This window comes from Bombyx mandarina, chromosome 22 (assembly GCF_030267445.1).
Source record: "Bombyx mandarina strain Sakado chromosome 22, ASM3026744v2".
NCBI lineage: Eukaryota > Metazoa > Arthropoda > Insecta > Lepidoptera > Bombycidae > Bombyx > Bombyx mandarina.
In genome coordinates, this window is record NC_143228.1 from 2,249,606 (window position 1) to 2,277,061 (window position 27,456).

General features: G+C 35.8%; 3 protein-coding genes across 4 annotated transcripts; 2 read left to right on the forward strand and 1 right to left on the reverse strand.

Moving 5' to 3' along the window:
- Nucleotides 1-30: 30 nt before the first annotated feature.
- On the forward strand, nucleotides 31-4,752 carry LOC114240304 (eukaryotic translation initiation factor 4E). The gene is made up of 5 exons (XM_028170791.2): nucleotides 31-770; nucleotides 1,063-1,241; nucleotides 1,891-2,068; nucleotides 2,532-2,619; nucleotides 4,076-4,752. The coding sequence occupies exons 1-5, from the start codon at nucleotides 741-743 to the stop codon at nucleotides 4,231-4,233; spliced, it is 633 nt and encodes a 210-aa protein (XP_028026592.1). The 5' UTR covers nucleotides 31-740; the 3' UTR covers nucleotides 4,234-4,752.
- Nucleotides 4,753-7,436: 2,684 nt separating this feature from the next.
- On the forward strand, nucleotides 7,437-10,440 carry LOC114253006 (eukaryotic translation initiation factor 4E1). 2 transcript variants are annotated; one of them, XM_089737176.1, is made up of 5 exons: nucleotides 7,437-7,599; nucleotides 7,860-8,020; nucleotides 8,766-8,937; nucleotides 9,328-9,416; nucleotides 10,267-10,440. In XM_089737176.1, exons 1-5 carry the CDS (start codon nucleotides 7,573-7,575, stop codon nucleotides 10,283-10,285), a joined length of 468 nt encoding a protein of 155 aa, XP_089593302.1. In that variant the 5' UTR covers nucleotides 7,437-7,572; the 3' UTR covers nucleotides 10,286-10,440. The 2 variants fall into 2 exon arrangements, with proteins under 2 accessions (XP_089593302.1, XP_028043544.2); XM_028187743.2 differs by having other exon boundaries at nucleotides 9,328-9,412.
- A 490-nt stretch (nucleotides 10,441-10,930) lies between these two features.
- On the reverse strand, nucleotides 10,931-23,241 carry LOC114251109 (uncharacterized). The gene is made up of 8 exons (XM_028185331.2): nucleotides 23,129-23,241; nucleotides 17,944-18,069; nucleotides 17,172-17,327; nucleotides 16,473-16,628; nucleotides 14,988-15,140; nucleotides 14,145-14,468; nucleotides 12,394-13,515; nucleotides 10,931-11,090 (listed from the first exon to the last, which is right to left on the reverse strand). The coding sequence occupies exons 1-8, from the start codon at nucleotides 23,145-23,147 to the stop codon at nucleotides 10,978-10,980; spliced, it is 2,169 nt and encodes a 722-aa protein (XP_028041132.2). The 5' UTR covers nucleotides 23,148-23,241; the 3' UTR covers nucleotides 10,931-10,977.
- Between the last annotated feature and the right edge of the window lie 4,215 nt (nucleotides 23,242-27,456).

Consider the following 27,456-nt stretch of genomic DNA (forward strand, 5'->3'; position numbering starts at 1 on the left):
GTTCTAAATAGAGGTCAGCAGCGAAACAACTTTTCACAGCTATGCTTTGGTATATTGCTGGTAAGACAGGTGGCTACTCTGCTCAAAAGTTTTCGAATGGCAATCGCACGCTGTAAGGCGCATTGTGGGTAAACCTTTCACAACGGTTCGAAGGACCGACCTGATGAAGGTCACGAGATCTGCTCGACTGGTCACTGTAGCCAACTTCGGAAAAGGCCTGTGTTTATAAGGTGATGATGGAAATGCCGTGATTTAATATTTTCCATTTGCCCAAAACACGTCATTTCGGATCCTCGCGATCCACTATCGGTGCTTTTAGGCACCCCCCAGTACTGGTGACCATTCTCGTCACTCCTCTCGAATGCGACGAAGGGTTCGGCGAGCAAATTAACCCTGAGTTAATCAGCCCACTGAGTTTCTCGCCGAATCTTCTCAGTGGGTCGTGTTTCCGATCTGGTGGTAGATACTGCGAAGCACTGTTCTTAATAGGGCTAGTGTTAGCAAATTCGCCAGGCTTAGCCCCGTGAACTCGCCTACTCGCTTCGTGAAGCTGGTATAATCCCATGAGATCACCAACATAGGTAGACAAAAAAATGACACCCTTTAAATAAATCTAGACCATGATTAGCGCACATCCACTTTATAAAATAATAAATAATTTACGCGATTTCTGATTTGGCAACCCCGTTGACTCTGTCGCTCCTTTTTGTAGGAAATTTGCATCGTTATCCTCTCAAGATATGGCTGGAAATACTACAGAAGAAGTAGAGGTGGGTAGATGTATTTATTAAGAAAACAAAGCAATTTTCTACCTCGTTTTGCCGGTTATACAATCGTAAAACCTATAATTTTGCCGCAATTTGCTGATGTGGCTTCGTTAACTTTCACTGTTACATTTGTTAGCATAACTGTCTAGTTTTCAAGTATAAATTATAACTTTACCTCGCTCGAGTGGTTTTCTGTGTAAAAATATTCCCGATTAAGTCGTTAAACGACTTCTACGAAAATAACAATATTTTTTTTAGGTTAGGTTCACTAATAAAAATGACCTGTGTTTTTAAGGGGTCTACTACCACTGAAACGAAAACCAACAGTAACGCAGAGGTGCCCCCTGAATTTTTGATCAAGCACCCGTTACAAAACCAGTGGAGTCTCTGGTTTTACGACAATGACCGAAACAAAACATGGGAGGAGAATCTTATTGAGTTGACTACATTCGACACAGTTGAAGACTTTTGGAGGTAAAGGAAAATGCCGGTTACGGAAGTAAATTATAAATGTCATTTCATACATTTTAGAAGTACATTCATGCAACTTCTATACTTTTGCAATCTAGATGAGAAAGTAAATTCTGATGGAACCTGAACCTAAACAGAATTAATTTTGCTCAAGATTAAACTAGAACACTTTCTTATAGAGCTAATTACTACGTATCTATTATAATTAATTTGATTAGTGGTCGATTTAATCTGTTCATTGGATTACTTGTTATATTTTCTAAAATAATAATGTATTTAACATGTAGAATGGAGTGATGGATGCCATATGTCCACAGCATATTTCCCTTTCGTGCACCAATACATCAAGAATGTTCTAAAAAGCATTGAGGGGTTTTTGCACAAAAAACTTTTAAGAAATACATCGAAAATAATGAGTGACTTATGACCAGTGACTACTCATTGCTTACTGATAGATGTCAAATGGCAGATACAATGTGTCTGTAGTAGCCCCCTGCGCTAAACATGGTTTCTATTTTTGTCAACATGTATTCATTCATTCATTCAATAGATTCATTCCATTATAATAATAAAATGCCAAAAATTACTCTGAGTAGTCAATTTAGTAATTAGTAAGTTTTTATTTAAGCAAAACTGTTATTGCACATTACAGATTGTACCATCATATTAAGCTACCGTCAGAACTTCGCCAAGGTCATGACTATGCAGTATTCAAGCAAGGGATTCGTCCTATGTGGGAAGATGATGCTAACAAGATGGGAGGAAGATGGCTTATCAGTCTTGAGAAAAAACAACGCTTTACTGATTTAGATAGGTTCTGGTTGGATGTGGTATGTTAAACTTTTTTATTATATACCCTTTTAGAATACTTCTTTTTTGAGTATCAAGTTTGACATAATGAAAGGAAAAGATTTTCTAAAAATATGACAAGTTTTTCTGAGCACATGTTTGTGAGTGAATATTAGCTTGATTGCACTATCCCATGTTTATAAACATTTAATAAGATGTTGTAGCTTATTTAAGATCATTGGTTTCTAAGAAACCACAAATCAAGCCTCAAATAGTTAAGGCTGCCCAGTCAAATCCCAGATAGAAACTGTATTGTAGGAAGGAGATGAAGGATCATCTCCTATCTCATTACCTACAAGCTGTATGCTTGGCTCTATGTTCTGTTGATCTTTGTTTGAAGTAATGTGGATGTGTGGAAGGATGTGACCAGTAAGCACCTACAACAAGGAACCAGAGATGTGTGTGAGATGCATTTAAATTGAAGATATTGTATTTAATTTTCAGGTTCTTCTTTTAATTGGTGAAAATTTCGAGAATTCAGATGAGATTTGTGGTGCTGTTGTTAATGTCAGACCAAAAGTAGATAAAATTGGTAAGTTTCAAAATAAAAATCTTCATTTTCTTAGTGAAATTACATAATATTCTGAGTTCTATGTATAATCTAGAGGGTTTTGTTGTTTGTGTTCATGTTAATATGAATAATAGGTAATGACATTAGCCAATGTCATGTTGGAAAACGAGCCAAACACTATTAGAGCATATCTTAAACAAACATAATTAGTAAAAACTAAATGCACAACTTACATTATAAAATTATCTATAGTGATTTATGAATTCAAATTGTACTATGCATACTCATACTATGCACAAATATCTAATATATAAAATTCTCGTGTCACAATGTTCGTTCCCATACTCCTCTGAAACCGCTTGACTGATTCTCATGAAATTTTTTATGCATATTCAGTAAGCCTGAGAATCGGCTACTATCTATTTTTCATACCCCTAAGTGATTAGGGTTGTCCACCCCTAACATATTTTTTTTTATTTGGACAATTTTTTTTGTTATAATGAGGTATTATGTGGTTGAATGAGGTTGTATTATTTTTATTATATATTCCCTCATCGTTCACAGCACTACATACCTCTTTCACTCATTTATCACATCCTTACACACTTACAATAAGTTAGTTTTTTTTTCTACACTAGAAATTCCCTAGAAATCTTATATAAGGCAAAAAAATGTTTGCCGGGTCAGCTAGTAAATAAATAAAACTATCTGCTGTACTGTGTTCTCTAATTATATATGCAGTAGTGCTTATAATTACCTTATTATCTATGAGTATGTACAATACTGAAATAGCAAAGGAAACAGTTTATCATTACAATATCATTACAATATGTATTAGTTTAATTTGTTTAGATTAATAATGATTAAAACATTATGTAAATAAAAGAGTAAATAAAAAAATATACAGACTGAAAGATACAATTCATCTGAATTTGTCTCATGTCTCTTTGTTGTAGGCTTTTATACAATTACAATAATGAGAGTTTATGAGAGTCTTCGAGGTCATCTTAGTGAAAATTAGTCAAAATTAAATGTGTATTATCTTAAATGATTTATCATTTATCTTATCACATACTTATCTCCTTATGCTATATTTCATCAGAACGGGGTATGGATATTTGCACTGCCGGGGATTCCTGACATAATAACATGTAACAATGTAAATAATGTTTTATGCACAGAATTCAGTTTTAAAAACACAATTTTAAATACCCTTGCATGACACAAGGATGTTTTCCAGAGTATATTCATGAAACAATAATGCCATAAAATAATTGTTTATATAAAATGATTGTACTTGATCAAGAGTCATTTGTGATATCTTAGCAAACAAATAATGTTGGTGGACAAATAATCTGGTTGTGGTGAAGTAGAAAATAACATTACTATTTCATCTCTTCCTGCATAGTGCACTATTTTTAGTAACTTTAACTTCTCTAAATTAAACATTTCAATTTGTTAATATTTGTTTCAACAGCTATTTGGACAGCTGATGCAATGAAGCAGCATGCGACTATTGAAATTGGGAAAAAACTGAAAGAACAGCTAGGGATACACGGCAAGATTGGTTTCCAAGTACACAGAGACACGATGGTTAAGCATAGTTCTGCGACCAAGAATCTATACACTGTTTAGTTTTGGCATTACATATATTGTTTGTATCTGCAGATTTATGGGACGGACTGTATTTAATTGAAGTAGTTTAACTTAAAGGAATAAAATATATTCAGTACATCCCATAAACTGAATTTACGTAACTACAATAATAGTATAAAATTATATTTAACAGAAGTAGTATTTGTTTAGTTTTTATAGTCGTATTTATCTTACATTGTGACATGATATAGTCCTCGTGAGCTGTAGAATGTTAAAAGTCTGATTTTGTACTAAACTCAAGCTCGAGTGTCAGTATGTAAGGTCACATAGTTGTAAGTGGTTAAGTACGCTACCCGCGATGTTGGAAGATTATGAAATTATCGTGAGGAAACTGGTATAATATGTTTAACACTCATGTTGATGTTTGCACGCTTTTGTATTGTATGCGTTTAACATACACTTAATTGTTTTTTTTCTTAAAATGTTTAAAATTATAAGTTCACAACACTGGTTTATTATCTGTGCTGAAATTTTGGTATTTATAAAAAAGTACTAAAATGAATGTAGTTTTATTTTTATATTATTTTTAATTACTTTTTTATATTAACATATTTTTTTTGGACACGATCACAATGGTCTTGTATGTACCCACGTAAATTATTGTGGTAATATAGCCTTACTATGATGTTCAATGCTGCAATTTCTCAATAACGCGGAAGTAAGCAGCAGTAGTGGTAGCTGTGTTGCCAACTGAGTGGAATTTCCACTAGATCTGGCGGTTTAGACTCCCTTTGTAGCGGACAAATTCGGATATTAGTGGCTAGTGGTTTTTTCTAGTGTCTTTTGTTGCTTCACTCAGTGGTGAGGTACGAAACTCAACCACTAGCACAATTTACATAGATTAATTCAGAAATCTCGAATTTATTGACAAATTGACAAAGATTGATACACTGTGTGATTGCCAAACTAATATTGCCTACCCAGAAAGTAGATATTTTTTGACATAAAATATTCAATTTAATTTTTATAGCTTAGATGGGTGGACGAGCTCACAGCCCACCTGGTGTTAAGTGGTTACCGGAGCCCATAGACCTCTACAACGTAAATGCGCCACCCACCTTGAGATACAAGTTCTAAGGTCTCAGTATAGTTACAACGGCTACCCCACCCTTCAAACCGAAACGCATTACTGCTTCACGGTAGAAATAGGCGGGGTGGTGGTACCTACCCGTGCGGACTCACAAGAGGTCCTACCACTAGTAAATTATTTAAAGATTTTGTAGACAATAAATGTTATTTGAGGTACAGATTCGAAAATCATGTGTTAACTCAAGGAGAGCCCAGATTTAAAGAATTAGCAATTTTGCAATTAGTCTCCTAATACTATCTCATTCTAATGCCGATTTTGAGACTATTTAGCAGTATGAATATAATAAAAAGCAAACGGAGGATTTTTTTTTCCCCTACCTATGCTGATAGCCTTGAGAGGCTATTTCAGCTTACCCTAGCTTGTGTAGGTGAGCTCACGGGGCTCAAACCGGAGAGTTGCTAACACCGCCCTAGCAAGAGCAGTGCTTCGCAGAATCTACCACCGGGTCGGAAGCGCGACCCACTGAGAAGATCCGGCGAGAAACTCAGTGGGCTGTGTCTGGGTTAATTCGCTCGTCGAGCCCTTCGTCGCAAGCGACGGGTTCGACGAGGACGGTGACCGGTGCTTGTATGGCCTAAAAGCACCGTTAATGGATCAGGAGGATCCGTGATGACGTGCTTTGGGCGACGTCGACGGTTTACCATTCGGTCTACAGGATCGGGTATGTAGTTTCCAGCGGCCACGACAAGAGGGTTCTCATGTCGTGCCGTCTTCTCAAAGTGGCGCAGCGATGCCGACTGTAGATACTTACTGACGGGGTCGAGCTCCAGGTCATCGTGGAAACGGAGGAATAGAATGAAGTTAATTTTTTTAACTGATAGATTGAAGGCTTCGTCAAACAGAACGCGTAATTAGCGCGCGTCATAGCGCGGCGTTAGTTTAGCGCTCTGACGCGCGGTAAGTACGCGTTCTGTTTGACGAAGGCTTGAGAGCGCCCTGTTCTTTGAGGTTGGAAGGAAAATGCTGCATAAGTTATAAAATTCAAATAGCCGTTGTAAATCAAATTGGTACTAAAGAGTCATACAATCTGAGACCGATGATTATGGTGCTGACAAAAATGATTCATTTGAAGAAGACGACTTCATTTAGAATTAGTCGTTATTAAATAATTTTCATGTTGATTTACCTAGAAATGGTATGTTCGTTGGTAATTATTATTTTTGTAATAATAAAAGGAACTAATAATTTCTAAATTTATTTTCTTTCCTTAAACTTTATTTAGTGTAAAATTTAGCGAGATTGAATGTAGTACTTTAATTTTAGTGGTTTTCTGGTGGATTTAAAGGCTGAATCCGGTGGAAAGCTGGTATAACTGTTGGCAGCACTGAGTGGTAGCTTCAGAGCGATATCCAGTTCCACTGAGATGTAATATTTTCAATTCCATATAAGTCGCTGTTTGCATTGTGTTAACGAGATTCGATATGGTCTAGTGCCTAGGATATCTGGCTTTCACTCAGGATGCTCGTGTTCGATTCTCGGTATCGGAAATCTTATTTTCCGGTCACCGTCCTCGCTGATCCCGTCGCTTGAGACGAAGGGCTCGACGAGTAAATTAACACATAGACGCACCTTACTGAGTTTCTCGCCGGATCTTCTCAGTGGGTCGCGATTCCTATGCGGTGGTAGATTCTGCGAAGCACTGGTCTTGCTACGCCCAGTGTTAGCAACACTTCCGGTTTGGGCGCTGTGAGCTCATCTACACGTCAAGGCGAAGCTGAAATAGCCTCTCAAGGCTATCAGCATAGGTAGGAAAAAAGAAGTTAACGAGACCGACACATTAAGTGATTGTCGTTTCAATGTAGTACACTATTAAAACACCGATTTTCCATTATAGCAATAACGTAACAGAAGACATTTTGAGTTAGCACAATATTAAAGTGCCAACACTTTAATACCACAGTCGTTAAAATTGTGAGATTAAACCGTAAAGTAGTTTCAATTACATCTTTTAACTATCAGCCCACATATGTCCACTGTTGGATATAGGCCCAAGTCTCGCCACAACTTCAATAACATATTTTCAGTTTATTAAATTGCTCTAGCAACACTTGCTTGTCATTTTCAGGAATTCCCCTAATGCTGTTTCTGTTTGTGACATTTGTATCTAATCATGCGCATATAGTCATTGTAATAAACGAGTCGATCGATAGTCAGATTTTTAACATTGCTCCGCTGCAGTGAGCTTAACAAAATTGTGTGATTTCTGATCTTAAAAAATATTAATAAAGATGTCTTCACTGTCCAGTCAACATGAGGTATGGCATTTAAAACGTTTATTTCATAATTTAAACTTTAAATACATAGAATTTGTACAAAAATAACTTTTTTGAAGTGTAACAAAATTTGCGAGTTAATGGCTCTGTCTCGATTGGTTAGGTTTATATTATTTTATGTATTAATTAAATGTATTAATTAATTAATTAAAACCAAAAGTAGTATTCTTTTTAGATGATCGTCTCGATCATCATCTACAAATCGTTTAAGAAACTACTGAATGCAAATTTCCTGACCTCAGACGCGAGATGGTGATACTAGTCTTCAATTCGAGTCCTCGCCAGCAATAAAACATCCTCTCGAGCACACTTGGAGCTACTGGCTTTACACAAATAAGAGTAAAGAATGGATACACAACTTGGTTGAATTATCATCTTTCGCTACTGTAGAAGATTACTGGTGGTAAATATACGTAGCTGATTGTAAAAAGATCACTGAAATATGAAACCTAGTTCTATGAGAAAGACCGATTGTTTACTGTCAACGTATGACGTAATAACGCAACAATGCTTCATTGAAAACATTTCTATTTAAAATAATTCAATTTTATCGCACAATTATTGCATTAATTTGTCATTGCCCCGCGCGCTTCCTTTGGGTGATTCACATTGCTAACTTTTGTTTGTGTTAAATAAAGCGTTGTGATAATGTTTGTAATGTTCTCTTGAACGTCGATAGTGCGAGCTTAATTAAATGTTTGCCGTTAAATTTACAAGTACAGGCATGTAGCTACAGAATCTTCATTACGTTTATTACGGACTCAAGAAAATGACGGATTTTAGCATAGGACGTCAATTTTCACTTAACTTATGACGATATGTATCATTAAGTTTCTTTAAGACTAACTTAAGGGACAACATTTCCTTTATTTCTAATAGCACTTATCTATTTGCTCATAAGCGTGTTGTTAGGGCCAAAAGGGAATGCAAAGGATATAATTCTCGACACGACGGTTAAATACGATAAAATCTTATTTCTAGCATTTTCTTTAGGTTCCGCTAGTCATAGGCAGCACTACAGCTTGTTTCATGGTTTATTTTCACGTTTTTTATTGTCTTCATATTAGTTCCGACGTTTTGAAATCTGAATAGTAGTCGTTGACACCGACGACTGTGGTCGGAAAAATAGTTTTAAATCTTATTTCTAGTTTATACCACTACATGAAACTACCTTCAGAGTTAAACCATGGACAGGATTACATGATTTTTAAGAAAGGTATTCAGCCTACGTGGGAGGATCCGATTAACGAAAAGGGCGGACGATGGATAATTTGCGAAAGCAAATCTGCGCGCAATCTTGACCCTCTGTGGTTGGATCTGGTATTTATCCATTTAAGTATATTTTTATAAATCAATTTGGGCGTTTCATCTATTTATGGATAAAAAAAACTAATTAGTTAGTATTGGCTAAGCGATAGATAGCCTCTTATTTAAATCAGTTGTAAAGGAATTTCGACTTGAACATTTTGGTATTTAAATGGTAGAATCGAATCGATCGCTTCGAATTATCGAATTATTTGAATAGTGATATAGATTACGTATTAAAAGTAAAGTCATAATAAAAAATATAATGATCCGCCCTAGTGCCTAGTCTATAGAATCCTAAACCTTTTGAAGATATATGTAGGTTTACCGTTCGACAATACCTAATCATAGAGAAAGATTTCATCATTGAAATCTTTCATAAGAAAAAGTCTTCAATTATTTTAGATCCTGCTGATGATCGGTGAAAATTTCGAACATCCCGATTTAATTTGCGGCGTTGTCGTCAATATTAAAGCGAAAAGCAAAATATGTGAGTAAGTTATAATCACCTTTTATAATTTTTTTATTGCTTAGGTGGGTGGGCGAGCTCTCGGTCCACCTGGTGCTAAGTGGTTACCGGAGCCCATAGCCATTTACAACGTAAACGCCGCCACCCACCTTGAGATATGAGTTCTAAGGCCTCAAGTTTAGTACAACGGCTGCACTACCCTTCAAATCGAAACGCATTACTGCTTCATGGTAAAAATAGGCAGGGTGGTGGTACCTACCCGTGCGAATTCACAATACCGCCTGTAATTACGCAAATTACAGTTTTTCCAGCTTTTTTCCCACTATTTCCTTCGCGACCTAGTCAAGTGCTTGGAATAAACAGGTTAGTAATAACACCAGCCTGTTCATTTTTCCGTTGTGCTCATCTATGCTTGACTCTTTGTCTCTGAAGATAGTAGATTTAAAAAGTGTAAATTTCTAAATAAAGTATCTTTCGTTATAATCAACGATATTCGTGTGTAGTCAAAGAGCATACAGGTCATAAGCCTTCGAAAGAGATCCTGAGCCCAGAGGCGCGAGGCAGCAGACGGTTGGTGAATCTTCAGCCCACATGTCATTACCTTACTATCGATACATGGTATTTACTCCATCTGTCGATACTTGTACATTGTACCAGTCGATATATTGCTGCACGATCTTCACAAGGTTTTCGAAAGCGTATCGATTCCTCTTATCTTAATAAGATGGCGGCGATATTCACGTTTTCCTGAATGGAAACTCCTAAAACCTGGAGACCTAAGACCTAAGGAAACCTTGAAGATTCCTAAGGGATTAGTTAAAATTAATTTTAAAGAATAGATTTCTTTTCAATTCTTATATTGATCTATGTTTTAGCATTATGGACACGTGGTGAAGACAAACCGAAAAATATGAAGATCGGCAAAACAGTAAAAGAGAAATTGAATATTAACAGAAACATCAGTTACTTCAATCATAATACTACATCTGCGAAATATTTTGTTTAGAATTGCTATTTTATTATTATATTAAAACATACATACAGAAGTATTGAGTTTTTTAATGTTTCAAACGGGTTGACATCTAGATTATAAAGAACACACCAAACTGATCATAAGTTTAACTTGTGTAGTGCGTCTTGTGAGTCTGCACGGGTAGGTACCATTACCCAGCCTAATTATGCCGCGAAGCAGTAATGCGCTACGTTTTGAAGAGTGGCGCAGCTGCTGTACTAAAATTTGTAACTTATAACTCATGTCTCAAGGTGGGTGGCGGCATTTACGTTGTACATGTCTATGGCCTCCAGTGACCACTTAACACCAGGCGGGCCATGCGCTCGTCCAACCATTTAAGCAATAGAAAATAAAATATTCTCTTGCTGGCTAAATCCTATAGATGTATGTATATATTTATAAATTTTTTGTATATCTTTATCATTTTATCGAATTTCAAATTACAATAGTGCAAAAGAATTTCTTATTTGAAAAAAATTATACACTTCAAATGAGAAGCTCCTTTAAATCAATAATTAAACTATAGATAAGAAGTAAATTTTTATTGCCAAAACCATAGATGATGTAGCCGTTTTTACAATATAGTGCAGGTTCTAGAGTTTGTCTGGTTCCGTATCTCTGTTTCAACGGTTTCTTCAACTTTGTGAATCGATTCTTCGGCGTTGTCGATGCCTTTGTGAACCGTCTCTGCAAGAACAAAACGGTACAATGTATCCTCTAAATAGTAGTTATTATCTGGCTACCGTTTATCTACTGTTAAATAAAGCAAGTAGCTAAGAAGTTTGTTTAACGTCTCCATAACAAAAAAAATGCCATTAACAATTTAAAAAGAAAGTCTAAAACGCGTAAAATGATTTTAAAACTTCAGGTGTGCGAATACTAGTAATAATTAATAGTCTTACGGTAGGCAACAGTACGATTTGAAACCATAGTAAAAAAAAAGTTTTCGTTTGCACACCATCGAGGTATAAATATCTTACAATTAAAATGGATTACATAAAATTATTTAAATTTAAAATACAATATAAAAGAAAATAATATAAGGAAGAATGATTTGTTTGTTTGTTTGTATTGAATACGCTACTACGCTATTTCCGAGTGACATAGGCTATAAATCTTTTTGGAAAAAAAATTGGGATCCTTACTAAAACACCAATAATGTAAACCAAGGTGTAAAAAAAGTACCTAAAATATTCTTTACATCGCGTGCTCTGCGAAAACTGTTGATGATAGAATAAAATAATGTACTACGGCTTTGTAGAACACATTATTATGTACAAAAAAATGTCGCGACAGCATATGTCTAACTTACTATATAGTTATGCCGCAATAAGTGTTCTTTTATTTGAAAAAAATAAAACAACGTCAAATATCGATGAAATTTTTGTTAAAGACCCGAGCGTGGTGGTAAGCGGCTGTCGAAGCCATTAACGCCATAGCAACATTAAGTGTCGATCAACTTTAGACGAGATGATGATATAATTGCATTTAAATAGCGAGCTTAGAGGTTACTTGTTAAATATTGCGAACTGATTTAAATAAAAAGAATAAAAGAACCTAGGTATTTCGCCGGTTATGTTGAGTACAAGAGTGCTAATTTTGGAACGGGTGGTAGAATTATTCACATAAAGAGTTTTAACATTAATGAATTGTCTTATGACGATATCTAAGTTGATATAAATTAAAATTCATTTTCCATTCTTCATCGGCTCTAAACATGCTTCGAAGCGAAAAATATGACTGTTTTGTAGCAAGAGTAAACATGCCAATGACAGTATCGGTAATGGTATTCTACGGTACTTTTCATTTATTGTGGTTCCTGGGTACATGCTGTGCCGGTACTATATTACTTAAAAAATCAGTATCGCCCTATTTTATCTTTCGCATATAATAAATTATTCGAGACTTAGCTAGTAACACGAAAACTATTTCATAACTCAGTATTTTTTGCAAAAATATTAATATTCATCGAATCACATTAATAACTCACCAACAACTTTCTCTTCAATGACTTTGCCCTTCCCCATACAAGAGTTTTCCTTGTCTCGTATTGACTGAAACATCCTCGCAAATCGACCCTTCTCTTCCAATTTATTAACAACAACATCTGATTCTTCATTGCTTTCATCAACATGAGAGTCTATATGGTCCTCGCTCCTGACAATCGGCATAACGGCTTGTGTTTTAGCTGTCTTCCCAGTTTGAGGACTAGATTTATCCGATGCGCATGTTATTGTTTCGTTTTCGGACTGGCCTGTTTCACTTTTCTCGTCACTGTGCTTACTGTTGGCAGGACTGATTTGTGATATATCGGGAACGTGGAGTAATTCTTGCAATATGGGTGTTTTAGGCGGCGGGGAATTTGCAATTTCGACTACTTTATCAGGAACGGTCAAGATCTTTGTGACATCATCGCGAAGTCCTTTTGCGTTTGCTTCCGTTTTGTGAATTATATCTTCAATGACTTCCTTTTTCTCATGGACTGTATCGGTGACCTCTTTTACAGAATCATGAACATTTGTCTGCATATCATCAAGCACTGTGTCCATAATTTCAGCCACGTCCATTGCCGAGTCACCTGTCTCGGAAACACGATCAATGTTGTCTTTGTTTAGGTCAGCCAGGTCATGCGTACTTCCATTTTCAATTTCAAGGTCGTTTATGTTTACGATGTGTGATCCGCTCACGTTGGCCTCTAACGAGTCTATTGATCCGGATTCCTCGTTCGTGTTTCCATTCAAGTTATCCGCTTTCTGTTTGTCGTCCACGTTAGAGTTTGTCACGTCTTCAATTAAGAACGGATTCTCTTCGGTTTTGTTCATCGCTGGTATTTTCTGTAAGGGCGGTAATTCGGTGAGAGTTATTTGTCTGGTGGCTTCGTTAATAATGTTGAAATCGTTGTTCGTGAAGTCCGCGTTCGAGCCTTTGGTGGCCGTAAGTAGAGTGTGGCAGCCCCCACACGCTACATTGTCTACGATGTGCCCATTCATGGCGGTGACCCGTTTAGGGGTGTATTGATTGGGGACCACCTCGTTTGAGTTGGTGTCGTCGATATCGTCCAAACACAGTTTATTATGCCTCGACTCGCCGCACGTGTACAGTAGTCCGTTGTCTGAAATTCAAATATTAAATGGAAACGCTTGAAGCCTTTGGATGCCGATCGAATACTGAAGTTTTCGATACGGAAGAAGCATTGTTTACGTGTCAATAGTAATTAGTGCATTGGTGATTAAATACATTGTGAAGGGTCATAAAAACCCATCAGCGGATCGATAACAAGTTATATACACTTGTTCAGGGTTATGTGCAGGTTGTGTCATTGTTATAAATAGTTTGCCGATGAACATTGTTGCTTAAAGAAAATATACATGTACTGTGCTCGATAATGGTGAATTATCTTAACTTTTTTTTAAATAATTTTAATGGATAGACAGTTGTCGTAGCTCACGGCTCATCTGGTGTTACTGGTTGTGCAATGGTACCACACACCATAAAACTTGAGATTTGCACCATAATATACTATATTACGTAAATTTTTGTGTTTTTTTTTATTACACGTTGTTATTCCTTCATCGTCGAAGTCATTCGTGAACATAAGATAAGTACGCATTTCGCACGTATTTAATTGGTACCTGCCTGCGGGATTCGAACACTGATATAATCGCATCGCTTGATACGAGTACACCAGGCGTGTTATAATTTAGGCCACAACGATTTTTTTTAATGTAATTTAGTACGTACCAGTTACAAAAGCTGTATGCATTGCGCCACAGGCGACCAACTTTAGTTGGTATCCGTCGAACATAATATCCATGTCAATTTCGCTAGGCTCAGTAACAAACTCGACCTCTCGAGGCATTCCCAGCTGACCCTTTTCATTGGAACCGAAGCCCAATATTTTAGATTCATCCATTGTCAGAAGGAACGTGTGTGCAGCCCCACAGCAGGCGCTTTTTATTGGAGTACTTATGGGCAAAACTTCCGGAACGTAGATGCTTGTAGCTATTTTCTGGATACCTAGTTTCTGATTTTCGTTGTCGCCAGTTACAAAGACTGCTCCTTTGGCTAGAAATATATGCAAACTAGCATTATAGGCGGTAATGTTTCAACAGTTATGGTTTTTATTGCTTTAATTAAAAATTTTATCGATTTCAAATTGTATGGTCGGCTTTTTGGGTTTTCAGCGTTGATGTTAATCGATTACCAGAGTGGTTGTAGTGACAGACTAATTACCTGGTTAAGTGTTTACTGGAGTGATATAGGTCGAAGTTCCAATTGTACAATGTCTTTCTTCACATTTAAGCCACAATTCGTGACTGCTTATCGATAGAAATAGACAGAACAATGGTACCTACTGGTGCCGATTCACGATACTACCTACCAACCACCAGAAGCTATTGAGAAATGCTACTGCTTATTCTCAGACGTGAAGTTGAATTCCCAAATGCCATCGCCATTATCAATGTCATTTCTGTATCTGTTATTAAGAAAATCAGGCTGTTACAATAGTATTTTGGATTTGTGGCTACAGGTACATTAAGAGTTAATTGAGCAATTTAAGTGAATTAACAAAAAATAACGTACTAGTTATAAAGACGGTGTGATAATACCCGCATTCGATGAAGGCTATCTTCTCCATGAACTTGAGTTCAGTGAACCGTACAGCGGATCGTGAGTCTTCGCCTAAACCGAGCTGCCCTTCGGAGTTGGAGCCGCACATAAACACGCGACCATCCTCTGTTGACCACGGTGCGACAATTATCAACATACAAAAATTGAGATTTTTCTAAATGCATCTAGTAAAGTTGTACACATTCTCTTCTAGTACATAATTATATCTACTTCGTAAAGAATGAGAATTTCAATGTATTTTTTGTTGTTGTATCATTGTTGTTTTTTATTGCTTTTGTAAGTAGGCGAGAGTAAGGCTCACTCGAGGGTAAGTAGTTATCGTCACCCAATGATATCAGCAATACCAGTGGTATAGCCAAACCGTCGCCCAAAACTGCTAAAACTGTTTTTTTGGCTTGGTAGCTAATGTGATAGGCTGGAAATTGTATGAGAAGACTGCTGCTCGGGACAGGACTAAGATGTATAAAAATGGTCGAAACAAGGGCTATTAAAATGCAGTGTATTCCGTCTAGAAAGGTTATCAGGTAGTACTCTTAGTGTTACCGAAAAGCACAGCCCATATCTCCTTCCAAGGACTTTTGCATTCAATGAAAAGGACACCAAAATCCTGTATGCGCTACGGTTTATACCGGTATACCTATACTATTTAAAAGCCGTATTGCATATAGCAATAGATCATATGTACATTTTCATGGTAATGATAAGGTTATCTTATGTTTAAAAATTAGAGAAACGTGCAAAGTAGTATAGCAAGCATAATGAGATTGAGTAAGAAATAGGTGATCGATTTAAAAAAAAAACGTAGCGATCAAACATATTCGCGCGGATTATATATTATATATATCACAATATGGACAAGATTAATTTGTATTGGTATTTTATATTTAAAAAAAGAAGATAACAGATGAGCTATGAAAGGAGAGAAAAAATCTAGTATTTTGTGCGGACTTTTGCAATTAAAGTCTGTCTGTCTCTCTTTTGCAATCATCGTTCTGTATACCTAACAATATATCTTTATATACAATATATTTCTTATGTGCGTGTGTTTGTCACTGAACTCCTCCTAAACGGCTGGATCGATTTAAATGATTTTTTTGTATGCGTTTGGGTGGTACCCTGGATGGCTTAGAATTACTAATCAGCCCGGCAGATGGCGTTGCAGTCGGTATCTTATCTATACTATTATATTATACGGTTATTTTCTATACTACAACTAAATGGCTCGATCGACTTGAATGAATTTTTGCAGGACAACGTCTGTCGGGCCGCTAGTCTCTTCTAAGTAACTAAAGATGTTAGTAGCGCTGATGTCCCTGAGCGACGCTCACCAATAAGCATAATAGAGAACAAGTGGCGACGAATGAAATAAAATAAAATGAATAGATAGGCATTCGAGTAATGAAGACTGAATTTCAAGGCCATTTATTAAAAACCCACCAGTCAGTAGAGCCGTGTGGTTGCTTCCAGCGGATATCTGTTTCACGACTATGGGCTCCTCAAGTTCGACACTTTGCGGAACTGTGCTGTGTTCCATATCGCCGGTGCCGAGCTGCCCCTCATCGTTGCAGCCCACGGTGTATATAGCGTTTGTTTCTGCATAAAAAAAATGTAAAGTCACAATTTCATTAGCACCATTGTGATTTGAAACTCGCTGATAAGAAAAAGAACGACATTAAATGCGAAAGAATGATGATGGAATACTTTGGAAGGTTTGAATTCTACTGCGTGGGAATTATTTATTTTATTTTAAACGCCTAAAGAAGTTCCACTTAAAAAAGGATAAGAACAACCAAAAATAATCACCCATTGTCCTTTCCAAGAATTTTCCCGATGGATATTAAAATACATAAATTATTACTGGTGGTAGGACCTCTTGTGAGTCCGCGCGGGTGGGTACCACCACCCTGCCTATTTCTGCCGTGAAGCAGTAATGCGTTTCGGTTTGAAGGGTGGGGCAGCCGTTGTAACTATACTTGAGACCTTAGAACTTGTATCTCAAGGTGGGTGGCGCATTTACGTTGTGGATGTCTATGGGCTCCAGTAACCACTTAACACCAGGTGGGCTGTGAGCTCGTCCACCCATCTAAGCAATAAAAAAAAAAAAAACATAATAATTGTGTTGTATTTTTTATTTACCTGTAACGAAAACAGTGTGCGCTCGTCCGCACGCAACGAACATTGTTCGCTGCGGTTTGAGCCATTTCACGCAACTAGGCCGCGTCACCTCATCTTTATGACCAAGGCCCAGCTGACCCCACGTGTTAGCTCCGAACACAAACACACGACCATTCTCTGTGTACCAAGAAAACATAGCTTAGTAAATTAATTGATCGCATCGTTTGTCTAGTGCAACCTTTCCCAAAGTTGGCGATAACGCCCCCTTGTGGACGCTGTAGGCCTAAAGAGGTGCCCAGAAAAAAAACGGGGGCGTTGTGTAGAGGCTTGGGAGGCGATTTGTAACTTTATCTAGGAGGACTCTTAGACACCGACTGAGTTCTCGCTATAGTGATTTTTGAAGTAGGTGAAAAAATGGGGCCGCTAAAAAAGAATTTATTCTCAAAGAGGGCAGTGGACAAAAAAGTTTGGGAACCTCTGGTCTAGTGGATAGTAATCTCAAGTTTGACTCTCGTTCGAAGTCAGAACCTTAGATAAAGACGTTTGATAGTAGGGATAATACATTATACTGAAAAATTTGGCTCGTAAGTTAAATGTGTAATGCTCAATTGACAGAGAACATTATTTAAAACGGTTTCCACTTAATCTATAATATGCTTAGACAAAATGTAGAAATTTGCAAAATAAACTTTTAAAGATTCTACACATAAATACATTAAAATAAAATTATTTCTCACGATTGAAGAGTACAGTTGAGACAAGAGTGAGATTTTAATAAAAACAGATTCCTTACGGCATATAACAGCGCTGTGTTCGTCGCCGCAGGAAATAGCAACCACCGGATCGTTCTTGATGAAGAAGTGGCTCGCCTCGTTGTCCGCGAAGTGAGATTTGCCGAACGTGAATACGGCGCCTGTGTCTGTACAAAAATATATTTTATGACTTGATAACGTACGTATTTTTTACTGTTGGTAGGACCTCTTGTGAGTCCGCGCGGGTAGGTACCACCACCCTACCTATTTCTGCCGTGAAGCAATAATGCGTTTCGGTTTGAAGGGTGAGCAGCCGTTGTAACTATACTTGAGACCTTAGAACTTATATCTCAAGGTGGGTGGCGCATTTACATTGTAGATGTCTATGGGCTCCAGTAACCACTTAACACCAGGTGGGCTGTGAGCTCGTCCACGCATCTAGGCAATAAAAAAAAAAAAAAATATATATATATATATATTTTGTGACATTGATAACGTATGTGCAGGCAGACCAGAAGTTGACGATCATTTATGATCCCTAAACTCCCTTGAACTTATAACGACGTAACACCAAACGCATCAGCTTCGGATGAACGTTTGTCTGGAATCTGGTCCGGCTTATGAATTTGTGGTACTTTATATTCAAAATGACCAACATTTTGCTGTTTGGGCGGGGTATCACCAGTACACACCAATGGTAAGAGACTGCGAGACTTGAATTGGCTTTGATTTGATATGATTATACCCGAAATGTGTATTGTTTTAAAGATATCTATGTCGTTTTGAAGTTATCGTGGTCAATTTTTCTAATGAAACATGTACTTAGCACGTGGTCACGAATCATTTCTTGCGATTACGGAATAGCATATTGTGTTAAAAGTCGTTGGGTGTACGTATTATAAAGCTGCACTACGTGGGTTGGTATCATAATTCGAGTTTTTTCTGCCATGAGGCAATTATGAATCACGATTTGAAGTCATGTGACAGCTGTAATACAATAAAATTGAGGTTTAGACCTTCTTATGCCCTAAGATGGGTGGCGCCATTTAAATTGTGTCTATGGGTTTCGGTAATCGCTTCATACCAGTTAGGGAGTGAGCTCATTGACCCGCCTATGCAATTTGAAATATAAAGACTAAAAAATATTTTGCAACTGCAGATTTCGATTGTATTGTTACAATTGAGACGAATTTAAGGACTGCTACCGTGAACTCTGTGAACAGCCGGGTCAGTTACATTTAAAGCCGATACGGGCTCTGGGTCAAATGGATAAAGATATTTTTTGGGTTAGGTTTTACTTAGGGCTACCAGGATCCAGGATCTTAGTGTTAGAAGGAAAAAAAGTAATGCCCATTCTTAGGACGTATGGCGTTTCTTGTAGATCAGAGCTTTCCAGATTTTTTTCTCATAGACCACTTTCTAAATGTAACTGGTTTCGGTGTAAATTACCTGCAGCTGCATTTCTACCATATTCCCAAAACTCGACAAAAATGTGAAGATTACATACTCATTTTATGCTGACAACACTGTCAACTTATCACGAAAGTTGAAATAAAAGTAGCTTTTTTTAAATCATGTAATGTGAGATTCTATGTTTTTTTCTTTTTTTAATACGTCGAAACCTCTTGTTTTTTCTCCTCTTGCTACTGAAAGGTAATACGTTTCAAAACAAGCAGTACCTACAATTTCTAGTCTTATATCATACCGATTATAACATAAATATTATCTACATAAATATGTATTAGTAAATAAGCTCCTCTAGTGATTCTCATTCTAATTAAAATATCATTAGTGTATTGTTGCATGCAAACCACCTAATAACAAAACTTATAATAGGGTTGTTGGGTGTTTGTTACTTTAAGAAATGCCTGTTGAACTGGAGTCATCGGTCAATGCTAAGCGAGTCTTTAACGTTATTCACTGCTCTTGCGATCGTTCATAATTCTTCATACTTTTTCCCCTACCTTATCTCCGGTAGCCTTAGAGACTGAGAGACTTCTAGGTACTCACGAACCGGTAGGTGAGCTTACAGGCTTAATCCGAGAGAGTTGCCAATACTGGCCTTTGCAAGAGCAGAGCTTCGCTGAATCTACCACCGGATCGGAATCGTGACCCATCGAGAAGATCCGGCGAAAAACTCCGGCGATTGGGTTAAGTCTACGATTACTTATATTTATGCTTAGCTTAGTTAATTGAACCAAAACCCGTTTCGATCGGTGGCGTGCCCAAAACCATTGTGTCGCGTGCCACTGGTTCGCTATCCCTAGTGATGATGATGAATAGGCTAAAATAGCTCAAAGTATTCAACATTAACAATTAGTTATTTTACAAAAAAATCATTAATAAACATTTAATTTAATTTTTTATAAACACCTACAATGATGTTACATAAAATAATATTTCCGAGATATTTAATGTCATTAAATCTACGTTTTTTTTTTATTGCTTAGATGGGTGGACGAGCTCACAGCCCACCTGATGTTAAGTGGTTACTGGAGCCTATAGACATCTACAACGTAAATGCGTCACCCACCTTGAGATATTAATGTTTTGTTTTCAATTTCAAACCAATTCGATCGCAGAAAGTGTATTCGTTGGACTGTAAGTAGTTGAAAAAAAAAACCACGATTCTATTGAATTCAATACATGAAATGTGTCCCAAATGTATAATACCCTAAAATTCTGCGGTAATATTTATAGTACATTGACGTCATCGTCAAATTAAACAACCAGACTTCACTAAAGATTTGATTTTTCTTATCGCGTGTAAAATGTAAAAGAGCTTTATTAGCGCACACGTAACAACCGTTGACCTTGCGGATTTTCGGACGTAGCCCTTAAAGATTGTTATCGAAGTTGTTAACATAAATAGTTTTATATTTGCTCGGAAATTTTATGTTTCATAGCATTGATTTGTTTCATCTTAATACGTAGGTAGGCTTCGAATAATTGTTAAGGACAGTGATTACGAGGGCATTTTAGGTTTTTTTTTATTGCTTAGATGAGTGGACGAGCTCACAGCCCACCTGGTGTAAAGTGGTTACTGGAGCCCATAGACATCTACAACGTAAATGCGTTGTAGATGTCTATACATTAGTAAACATGTTCGTAAACATTTTCTGAAAAGAAATCGTAGCTAGATCGATTTATCGCCCCCGAAATCCCCTGTGTACTAAATTTTATGAAAATCGTTGGAGCCGTTTCCGAGATTCAGATTATAAATATATATGTTAATATACAAGAATTGCTGGTTTAAAGGTATAAGATAATGAAATATGAATTCTCAATAATTATTTTTTTGAGTGAAATACACGCAAAAACGTTTCTACTGTTCTTCGTCAGTATAAAACTGTCATTCGATCTCTAATAAAACAGATACTTATTGTGTCGCGGAATAAAAAAACATCTGATAAAAACTTGAATCGCGCAAACGATAATTTCAAGAAATCCTGCAAATGAATTCCGACGAGCATTCAGACTGTCGATCTGCCTAGAGAAAACACGCACTAGTTAGATGGACTCGTTTTTTATATAGGTTAATACAGAATCAATTGAAATTCACATACGATTGCGGATGTTTCTACTGTCTGATTTTCTATGTTATTTGAAGCATTTAACTATACTAGAGGTCCCGCAGTAGTCGAAATTCGACTATAATTAATTGGAACTGTAAGTTTGTACATTATTATGATTGTAATTTTATACTTCTATAATCACAAATTTCGCCAAGGCTACACTATAAAAAATATTAATAAAGACAAACAATATTTAATCTATTCTCAATTTGACCACAGACGTCAAGAACAAAAGTTTGACAATGACTAGTATGCATGCGTGTGTGCGTCAAATACATGGTATGTAGTGTGTGTAATGTTTTCTTTATTGATTTAATGTATCTTTTATGCATTATTTTAAAAAAATATTAGCATTGTGCACTTCTTCTCTATATTCTCTATAAGTGTGGAAAATTTCATACTCCTCCGTCTGCGCAATTTTCGTAAAAAGGGATACAAAGTTTTTGCTTCACGTATTAATATATAGACTTTCTTTTACTTTCCTATCAAATATACAATAGATGATTTGTAATAACTAGACTGCAGACTTCAAGTTATTTTAATTGTTACTATGTAAATAATACGTGCAGACTACAAGCAAATCGATTACTCCCGATAAACACTACGTGAATGCTACAAATTAATATAAATTAATTATGTAATTTTATCTTCAGTTTTGATGTAGACTTCAATAGACAAATGGTGTTAAAGAATATTGACTGAAAATTAATATTAACAAAAAAAATCGATTGTTGCAAGATCTAAGCGTAGAATGATTAATAATATTCTGATGGAACCATTTACGTCTGGACAAAAACGTTGTTAATGAATTTAGTATTCAAAAAAATTAAAACTTAAATGACATTACAGTTGTGAGTGAAATCCTAATATATAATGTTTATTTTAGGGACGTTTTTAATACGCTTTTATTAGCTGCAGACGTATGTACGTTTGTAACGGAATCTTTGAAGATGATTTTGACCCCCTTCAAAACGTCGGATTAACTCGAAATTTGGTATACTTATTAAGGACCATGAGTAGAAGGGCTGTTTTGATAATCTATATATTACGTGAAGCAAAAACTTTGTATCCCTTTTTACGAAAATTGCGCGGACGGAGGAGTATGAAATTTTCCACACTTATAGAGAATATAGAGAAGAAGTGCACAATGCTAATATTTTTTTAAAAATAATGCATAAAAGATACATTGAATCAATAAAGAAAACATTACACTCACTATCATTTATTTGACACACACACATACTCTTTGTTTATTGTCAATCTTTTGTTATTGCTGAGATATAGAGAGATATATTGATATAGAGTCTGTAGTCAAATTGAGAATAGGTTAGTATTGTTTATCTTTAATATTACGAGTATTTGTCTATAGTGTAGTCTTAGCGAAATCTGTAACAATAGGACCATAATAATGTTGAAACTTAAAATTTCAATCAATTATAGTCGAATTTCGACTACTGCGGGACCACTAGTATTCTGAAAAGCACCCCACGTTTTTTTTTTTACAATAAAATCATTTTTTCTTACACAATTTTTAATTCAAATACGTTAAAATTAATTTTCTATTTTTTAGTTGGATTTTCTATAAAAGCGTATTTTGTTAGTTTTTTTTTCAAACTATTATTTATTATAGCCTGAATTAAGCTAGCATTACCTGGTATATCATCGGTCATGTTGGCTGTGTTTGTCGACTAATGTTCTACGTTCACTTGACCCATGGTCACGGATCGACCGGTCGAGCGCGGGGCGAAAACTGACCGCTACTTGTCATGCCACCCCTTGGCTTCATGCTACCACTTATTTCACATAGATGTAGCTATTCATGAACGCGGCAATTTCATGATTTTTTTTTGTTGTTAACATTTGTTATTTTTATTTCAAGCTAACCACTGCAAGACGAGTTGATAGTTTAAAAGTTTTCTAATTTTTTATTTCTATGAAATTCTATTATGTGAAATGGCAATGAAATGCGTTTATTTCAGGCAACATAAGCCCATAAAATTACACATACAATATTATAATCAAAATACAATAAAATTAAAATTTATCAACAAATCAAATCAAATTGAATGAAACTTTATATATCATGATTATTTGATGTAGGATACTGCAGGCCATCATTTTATTAATCACACACTAGCATTGATCACTGAAAAGATTTTGGGGCAGTTTTCAGTAGTCAGCGGTAGAAAACTATATGGTTGTGTCTGTATCGTTGCTGACGTCCACGAGCGGCTGTAACGACTTACCATCAGATGGACCGGCTTGCCTGCCTACAGTGGCAATAAAAGAAGAAACGCTTATTTGAGAAAATTGTAAATGTTTGTGTACCTGTAGTGGAATAGAGTAAACTTTGAAATACCTGTCGAGGTTTACGCAAATAACAAAACACATTGATTTTAAATCAAACTACAAATATTCAACTACATATATCTTATTAATTCTATTCCGTAAGAACTATATCCCTGTTCGATGTTATTGTTGTCGAAATCGCAGGCAACCACGAAAAAAGAACTACCTCACCCCCCTCTTAATTCACAATTAGTAAAGATAGTCGATTTCTAAGAAACTTTTCCAGAGGTCTACATATTTTTGCGGCTTTATTGTGTTTCAGTTATAGGCTTATCATGGTCTTCCTAAACATTTTACGATCGTTTTCTTTATAACATAGAATTTCTTATCTTCTAATTAAACATCAGATAACTTATCTTATTCATTCCTTGCATCATAGGGTGGTTTTCTTGGGATATAAACATGGTGGGTTCCCACGTAGTAAATAAATAATAATTAAATAAATAAAAATAAATAGTAAATAAATAATTAAAATAGAATTATAAATAATTAAAGTAGAATTTTTGAATAGAATATTTGTGTACAAATGAGAATCTAAAGTTTCATATTTTGAAGAAGATGAAGAATTCACTCACGCAGTCAATCATTTCAAGTATCAGCAATTCTAAATTTAAATAAATTAAATTAATTTAAATAATTGAAATTATTAATTTTTCTTGCTCATGTCTATATCTTCGTGCTCTAAATACAACATTATATATATATACACTTTCACATAACCGCTTATGCTAATTATGTCTTCAATCAAATCAGCCTACATCACTGATTGTCCTTCAAACTAGGTTTATGAAGCTTGTCGATGTCGAACTCCCCTTGACCCCCATGCATCGATTAATGATTGCGATAGAACAGAAATACTCTGAACCGATATTCAATGAAAAGAGGTTTTCAATTAGAGCATTCTTCGTATCCCGATCCATTGTTATTTGGATCGCGATTTTCTCGAATGATCATAGTAAAGAAACAGTTTTCTAGTCTCTTAGATTGGAAGACGAGGTAATGGTATGATCACAACAGGCTTAATCGATATTCATTTAAGCTTGACTGTTCGTGCACCATAAAAACTATCTCACGATCACTGTTGATCATCATCATCATCATCATCATCATCATCAGCCTTTATTTGCCCACTGCTGGACATAGGCCTTCCCCAATGCCTTCCACATAATGTGGTCTTCCGCCTTCCGCATCCTGCGACTTCCCGCCGTGCGTGTTGATCATGGACGTCAGCAATATCAGATGACCAACCAAGCAACTGTGTACCGTTTAGAATTCCCTTCAAATCAAAGTGTATGGGAAACACCATGGTAAGAACGATATTTAGAGACGTTGTTTGGAAGAACGCAGGGGTTCCAAGTAGTATGGTTGAACGCGAATCCAGTACAGGGTTGTGTCATGGTAAAAAGGTGATGACGGAATAATCTTAAGATATTTTTCAAAGCACACACACATACACACATTGTGAAACAATTTAATAAATTTAATCACTAATAACTATTTTACTTTGTTTTTCTAAATATATAGATTATAAGTGCTTCGAGTTATCAACCTAGTCTATGGTTTAAGTCGTAATTTATGAAGCTCTATACAACGCTTATCACAGTTCAGAGAACTCGAAATAGCCAAGGTTATTTGTCGTAAAACTTACCATAAAATAACAGAAAGAATGAAACCACTTAAGTGTTTTAGCCTCTCGGTGCGATTCGTATCGGATAGCGGAGGAACAACCCCCTTGCATTGTTAAATAGTTCTGCGTAGAACACTCAAAATGGCAACGAACTTGTTTTGCTTGCGTCACAGACCAACATTGGGTTCAGGAATAAATTGTTATTGAGAGTGAGAGAGAGTGAGAATACACTTTATTGCATATCAAAACCAATTTACATTCAAAAAACAATCAAAAAAGCTAATACATTTGTATAACAGGCGGTCTTATCGCTAAAAGCGATCTCTTCCAGACAACCGTTTAATTTACAGAAGTTCTGGAAAATTTAAAAATATAGTGGGATGTTGCGGTGTCCTATAGATTATTATCTATACTAATATTATAAAGAGGAAAGATTTGTTTGTTTGTTTGTTTCGAATAGGCTCCGAAACTACTGGACCATTTGAAAAATTCTTTTTCCATTAGAAGCCGACATTGTCCCTGATGAACATAGGCTACTTTTTTTAATTTTTTTTTTTGTTTCATGTGTGTTTTAATGTTTCCGAAGCGAAGCGAGGGCGGGTCGCTAGTAAAAATATATATACATAAAATAAACAAAATATATACCATTTATATATTATAATGTGAAATATATAACTAACTGATTTATATACCAATATACATACTTACATACATATTATTATAATAAATTGTTATTGAATGTAATTTTGAGCAGTAAGAAGTAAGAACTCATTGAGAAAACTTTATTATAGAGCAATTATTACAGATTCGTGACGGCCTGCGAGGTTTTGTACTATTAAGAATGAATTAAAACTGAACACTTAAAAACATATTAAAAAATTAAACTACACAAATAAAATTGAAATTCTAGAATATCATCGATCATTGCATAACTTGTCTAGGTTTATAAACACTGAAAGAGTCTCTCACGCGAGATTACTATCTGTTTGAAAAATATCCGTAGCTATTAAAAAAATATTATTTTTTTTTGTTAATTTTACGTTTTTACAGGATAGATCGGTTTAATTAATGATTGCCTGTTGTTTAAGTTTCAGAAAAATATAGATATTTTTAATGTACCCTATCCTCATATTGCATGAACTCCTAATTTAGAAATATATTAAAATAAACTAGAAAATGATATAGCTTTTGTATGTACTAAGAGCGTGTCTTTTATATTTTTAATCAGAAAGCGCATTCATGAGCTTTCTTAGTATCGGTAAATCTATCAAATTTATAACCACTTTCAGTCCATTTAAAGTTAATTATGGTCCGCGATATTTGTGCTACTTTACAACTGATAGTCAAATTGATGACTCAATTTCGCGTGTTGTTATTTTGTTATGAGCGTAATTAAAGCAATAAGGTTAGGCCTATCTGAAGCAATAATAATTGAAGGCTCTGAAACTTTTTTAGAATCGTTGTGATTTCAAACTCGATGAAAGGAAATGAAACGAAACGAAAAAATAAGTCCATAGAGACACAAACACATAAATATATACGATTCAGCCGGTGAGAGAATGAGATAGAACACATTATACGTGAAGTTAAAATATCAATTCACAGAGGGCGCTACCTCATACTATAAAAGATGATTTACGATTATTTCTATTTAGTTTGTTATCAACAGATGTTTCTGTACGTAAATTCAACAATTCCTGAATCGCGGTGACGAGATGTTACACAGTTGATAGACTTTCTCGTATTTCTCTTGCTAAATCATACTTACCTGGCGTTAGTATCATGCACTGTCATGCAGGCGGTTCCCCCAGGGTGAGGCTGTTCCATTGCACTGCGGAGTGGTTGACCCTGTCGATTATTTTAATTTTTTTATAAATTTCACTTCTACCGTGTGTGACTTGCACACACACATACACACACACTTTTTTATTTAATTTTTTTATTGCCTTTGAAGGCAGACGAGCATACCGACCACCTGATGGTGAGTGGTCACCGTCGCTCAT